The following is a 6122-nucleotide window of genomic DNA, read 5'->3' as shown; positions in this document are numbered from 1 at the left end:
CTAGCAGCTGCATTCATGATAGACTGAAGGGGGGATAGCCTGTGTAGAGGTAGGCCAATGAGGAGGGAGTTGCAATAGTCAAGACGAGAGATAACAAGGGAGTGGATGAGCAATTTTGTGGTATCTTTGGTGAGGAAGGAGCGTATTTTGGAGATGTTACGAAGGTGGAGGCGGCATGATTTGGATAGTGATTGGATGTGGGGGAGAAAGGTGAGGTCCGAGTCAAGGATGACACCTAGGACCTTGGCATGGGGGGAGGGCTGGATAGTTGTGTTAACAATCTCAAGGGAAAAGTTGGGGGAAGGTGCACGGGCAGGAGGAAATATCAAGAGCTCAGTTTTTGAAAGGTTGAGTTTTAAGAAGTGTTGCGACATCCAGATAGATATGTCAGTTAGTAGATTAGTGACACGCAAGGACACTGAGGGGGAGAGTTGCGGAGTAGAGAGATAGATTTGAGTGTCATCGGCATAGAGATGGTATTGGAAGCCATGTGTGGTTATTAACTGACCAAGAGAGGAGGTGTAGATGGAGAAGAGAAGGGGTCCAAGGACAGAGCCTTGGGGGACCCCTACAGAAAGAGGAAGAGGAGGGGAGGAGTTAGAATTGTAGGTGACACTAAAGGAATTGAACATTAACACACAAAAAATATCTCTGCAGAATCATGGGAGTCTATTTATAAACAATGTTTTTTCAAGTTGAATGTAACATTCAGAAAATACCACATTATGGCCACTTGATGGAGATGAGAAGCACAGGAACAATTTATTTCCGATGCTCCTTGGCTCCATCTAGTAGCCAAAATACAGGATTTCCAGATTGAATGCAATTTCAGTTAAAGAAAATATGCTAACATTCATTTTTGCCTCCATTCGCACAGAACAAATGTACATGCAAGTTCACAGGGCAAATGGCTCTACAAACTGTTCATAAATACACCCCATGGTCTTGTGTCTTCTTAGTTATATACAGTGTATGGCAAGTGAAGAAAGACTTCCATTAACCATATTCTTAGAAAGTATACGTGTAAGTGTGCATATAATTTCTGATACATATTTGTTAATCACACAAAAATACTGTTTATTTACATTTACACATGCTAAGCCACCATATGTTTTTCATGTGTTTTTTAAATTAAACTAAAAATTGCATTCAAAAAAAAAAAAAAAAAGGGTCAGCACAGATAAAATGCAGCATGCATTTCCACAGTAACTGCAACAGTATGCAATGTAAAAGTTTAAAAATATACTTTTTTCCTCAAACATTTGGATGTGTTGGGGATAGCGGCAAAATGCATGAACATGAGTAAAGTGAGGGGAACCTATAGTAACCAGCCAGTGTCTATCTTTTATTTTCAAAGCTTAACTGAACAAAATGAAAAGTGAAGCTGATTTGTTACTATGGGCAACTGCTCCAGATTCTGTTTGCTCCAGTTAGGATAAAATCCTTCCAGTGTGTGCAAAAACGTTAATGGCATGTTATTACTGATTTGATGGATTGATCTCCAATGATTATTGTACCCATTCATGGTGAATCAGGCCACTTTATTATGTACAGCTGCTTTTTAATGCATATAGCTGGTCAATGAACCAGTCTGCAATTCAATACATAATGGATGCTGACATGGTAAATATTTATAAAGCAGTGAATCTGACATTCACCAACATTGCAGGTGAAAATTACAGTGCATGTTTTAAATGACAGTGATTTCACCATCAGTGAAAAGTTACATTCACTGATTTATAAAACATGCTTCTTTAATACATGGGACTTACTGATCATGAATCTAGCCAAACACATTGCATAATGTAACATTTAAACTAGTGACTACAAGGTAAAATAAAGTCAACTGTTTTCCAGACTGCTTTGCTCCTATTTTTTATAATGCTCTTAATGTCCAGTATGTATACCTGCGGTGTTTAGAAGCTAATAAAGTCCTGTTTATGGTAATAGCTTCTGTGCTTAATGAATGCCAGTTGCAAAAAAATGCATGTACAGCATGTAAACACTTGATTTACAAAGGGTCACACAGAGGCTGTCCCTGCATAATTTGCTTAATTATACAGAACTGGAACTGTAAATGATGCCCACATGAGAGCAAAATGGTGAAATATATCATACATTTTTCAAAACTGCAAAAAGAAAAGGACGTGCACCTTTGTAAAAAACCTTCTTAGTAAAGACCACTTTGATAAAAGAGCTGGTTGTGTTTCTACATTTGCAAAATACACTTATTATAACTGGATATTCATTTTTAGAATAATTACGACTGTAAATTGTTCATCCAGCGAGTATCCTAATGACTTTGGGGATAAGGATATTTTGCCACCATATTACATGCAAACTGTACCTCAATTTAAAAGGGTTTTTGACACCTTCTGGATCAGCTGTGGGTTTAGGGTTTGGAGGATGCAGGTTTAAATTTTGCCCTTTGGTTGAACTCAATGGACAGGTGTCTCTTTTCAACTTCACTATGTGACTAATATAAACCAACACAAACACAATAATAAAGAACATATGTAAATATCTTTTCAGAACAAAAAAAAAAACAAAAAAAGGAATGCGAGGCCAGCAAGAACAATTAAAGATGCATGAGAAATGCCCACCAATGTTTTCAAAATTGTTTATTATAATTTATGAATGAGTGAGAGTTATGTTTACCTTGTTGACTATATGTCTACCTAACAAACAAACAAGGTATAGTATTCCTGTACAGAAACTATATGGTACAACAGTGGTTTGAACAGTGGTTTGAATTTGCAAGAAATTACTTAAAATTTACAATAATATTAAAATAGTTTTAAAATAAAACAAAAACATTTTGTTTCTAAAAGGGTATCCATTTTTCTTGTAAAATGTTTGAATTTTCTAAGCTCATGAAATGGATCTGCAAACATATATGCATTACTATGGTATCCCTCCTGCAACCTCATTGTAAACAACACACTTGCCCTAATTTTGATTGCGGTCACTTGGAAGTTCAGCCCTGCTGCAAATAATACAGTCATACAGACTTAATAAGGAGGTATGTAGTGCAATGAATGAATTGAATGAATGGACAAAGTGCACATTTAGTTTTTCCCAGATCGAACTTCAGAAAACCAAATCAAATTGCTTGCTCAGTGTTACTGCACAAAATAACTACACCATCTTGTTAAAGACCAACTCATCTGGATTGGCAGTGATGGGTACTATGTTTCGAGTTCCAGTAGGTAGGTTTACCCACAGTACTTACTGTTTTTGCACATGTATACAAAGCCACAGCAAAAGAATTACTCTTATATCTCAATTTCCCAATTATTTAATCTACATTAAGAAGAACCCATTGGGTACTATTGGCTGCAGAAATTGAAACATACTTGGAGGTCTGCAGAGAATAGTTCACCATTTGGGTTTCTAAGCGATTAATCAAATTGCCAGAAACCATATAAATGCACTTATCAAATGGGAGAGAGGAAACCTATTTCATCATTCCAGTGTTTTAAGAACCCATTCAACTGAACATAAATCTAATTACCATTTAAACCAGCCATTGTTCACGTTCCTTCACATATTTTTCAGACCATTTTCTGGTGATCTCAAGATAAATGTTGGGTTTATGAGGCAAGTAGTCCTCATACTTCACCTGTGCATTCTTTTTTGGAACTGCTGCTTCAATCTGAGTACCTTCATGCCATTCATTGAAAGATGTGATTGAAACGATACTTGGTCGCACCAATAGTGCTGCGTTAAGAGCAGTCTCATAGTATTTCCCATTAATCCTGTTTCTTGTATTTTTAAAATTCCAAGGACGTATGCTGGTGTCTATATACCCAGGTCCAACACTTGGTATAAATATCAAATTATTAGTATCGCAAAACTCTTTTAAACTTGACCAGTGCTGATGGGAGGATCCATATGTAAAACCATTGGTGGCAAAGTATGTATAAAGTCCATCAAAGCCACTTCTTTTTATATCAAATTTATGTTTTTCTTCGACAAGCAAAGCAATAAAAATCCCATCATATGGTGTATTCCGAATACTTTGGGTTCCTGATGCTGTAAACAGATTAGCCCACTTGTCAGGGCTTGTTATATAGGAATCATAAATGTAAAACATAGGCAAATGTTTACCAGTGATAGTCTTATATCTGTAAAATGCAGGATGGCTTCCATACCTAGGGTATAAGTAGATTACAAATTGTTAGTAACACAAGGCCAACAAACAAGCCAATATGCAAATTAACCAAATAAAACAGATTTAGATATTCTGGATAAAGCTGGCCTGTAACTATAAAAAGCTCCTCATTTTTGCTTTCTGCTTCTGCACTACTATTAAGAGGATACACATGAGCTGTGCAAAGCTTTAGAGAATAGTGGCTGAACTTTACATTTGTGCTCTGGAGGGTCATTATTCCTTATGGCCATAGAGTATACATACCCCTCCTCTTAACAGGCAGTAGGGGCAAGAGAGGAAAGCAAACCTTAAAAAGGGCTAGTTCTTCTTTTCACAAAAAAACAACACATCCTCCTAACCCCCCATTCACCTTTAATCCTCCCTCCGGCCCCCGATGTGCTTATCTGTAACAATGACCCTCACCTGCCTCCCATGTCAGCCTGCATAATGGTCCTGACACTTGCAATGGTGAGTGGTAATTAGTCAGTGTGGCCAACTTAAAATCTCTTCTAAGGCTGGGCACACACCTTACAACCATCGCAAGACTTTTGTCTTGCGATGGTTGTAAGGTACTTTAAAAAAACGTACGATCTGCCTATGTTGCATAGGCAGATCGTACTTGCGATGATCGCAAGCCACGCCCCGAGGGGCAGGCTTCCGATGACAGCAATGCCGAACTGACAGTGTGCGCTTGCGCACACCGGCCCGTACGGCTGTTATCGTACGGAAATGCCACAAACCCGCCGAACATCGTACGATGCCCGGTGGGTTTTCGAACATGTCCGTAAGTTTAAAGTCGTGCGACCCACGCCACCTGCAACTTCATAAAGTAGAATTATCAATGACATATTTAAAACAACGCTATTATGAAAGGGGGGACAAAGCCCATACTTTATTAGCGCGTAAACTACAGGCTAACTCAGCGATGGGCAGACTGACATCTATAAGAGATAAGGAGGCACTTTACAATACCACCCAGATGTGATGGCTAATGTTTTTCGAGACTATTACAGGGATCTGCATAACCTATCCGAACCGGCATTTGCCAATACCGACGGGAAGTTAATGTCCTGCATTCAGGATTATCTAACAGAAAGTGCCTTACCTCGTATTTCACAGGCTGCCCTGTTGGAATTGAATGTGGATATTACCCAAAAAGAAATACAGTACACTGTCAGAGGTCTTCCTGCAGGCAAATCGCCGGGTCCGGACGGTTTTACTTATCTTTACTACAAAACATACATTGAAGTACTCCTCCCCCATATGACGGACTTATATAATGGGTTCCTACACGGAGCGGCTATTCCGCACACATTTATGTCATCCCATATCACTGTATTTCCGAAACCAGATAAAGATAATAGACTGTGCTCGAATTATAGACCTATTGCCCTTCTCAATTCCGATTTTAAGATATTTACTAAAATCCTAGCTAACAGACTTGCTACACATTTACCCACAATTATTAAACATGACCAAGTAGGATTTGTACTTAATAGGCAAGTGGGGGACAACACACGCAGACTCATAGACTTAATTGATGTAGTAAATACAGACAAACTGGAAGTCCTACTTGTTAGTCTAGACGCCGAAAAAGCTTTTGATAGGCTAGGTTGGCCCTTTCTTCATGCAACATTGGCCCATGTAGGAATCAGAGGCCCCTTTGCTCAGGCAATACGGTCCTTATATACTATTCCCTCGGCCTCTATTAAAATTCAATCGGCTACGTCAGCCCCTTTTCAGATAAGCAATGGTACAAGGCAGGGTTGCCCCCTATCCCCCCTCTTATTTACATTATGCATAGAACCTCTCGCAGCACACATTCGTAAGTCACAAGATATATCAGGCATACGGATAGGCGGACAGGAGTTTAAAATAGCACTGTTCGCAGACGATGTTATTCTTACACTGACGAAACCTTTACTATCATTACCAAATCTACAAGAAGCACTCCATCGATATTCGATGG

At 38.8% G+C, this 6122-nt stretch overlaps 1 protein-coding gene across 1 annotated transcript in view; it reads right to left on the bottom strand.

Annotated features, from left to right (window-relative positions):
- Window positions 1–3446: 3446 nt before the first annotated feature.
- Window positions 3447–6122, bottom strand: part of MANEA (mannosidase endo-alpha) — a 37303-nt gene continuing 34627 nt past the window's right edge. The window contains exon 5 of the mRNA XM_018558804.1: window positions 3447–4154. Coding sequence (XP_018414306.1) covers window positions 3518–4154 — 637 coding nt within the window. The 3' untranslated portion in view covers window positions 3447–3517. The remainder of the gene's footprint in view (window positions 4155–6122) is intronic.

This window comes from Nanorana parkeri, unplaced genomic scaffold (genome assembly GCF_000935625.1).
Source record: "Nanorana parkeri isolate BGI_ZX_2015 unplaced genomic scaffold, ASM93562v1 scaffold360, whole genome shotgun sequence".
Classification (NCBI taxonomy): Eukaryota; Metazoa; Chordata; class Amphibia; order Anura; family Dicroglossidae; genus Nanorana; species Nanorana parkeri.
The sequence above is the reverse complement of the archived record's forward strand: the minus strand, read 5'-3'. Positions and strand labels throughout refer to the sequence as shown.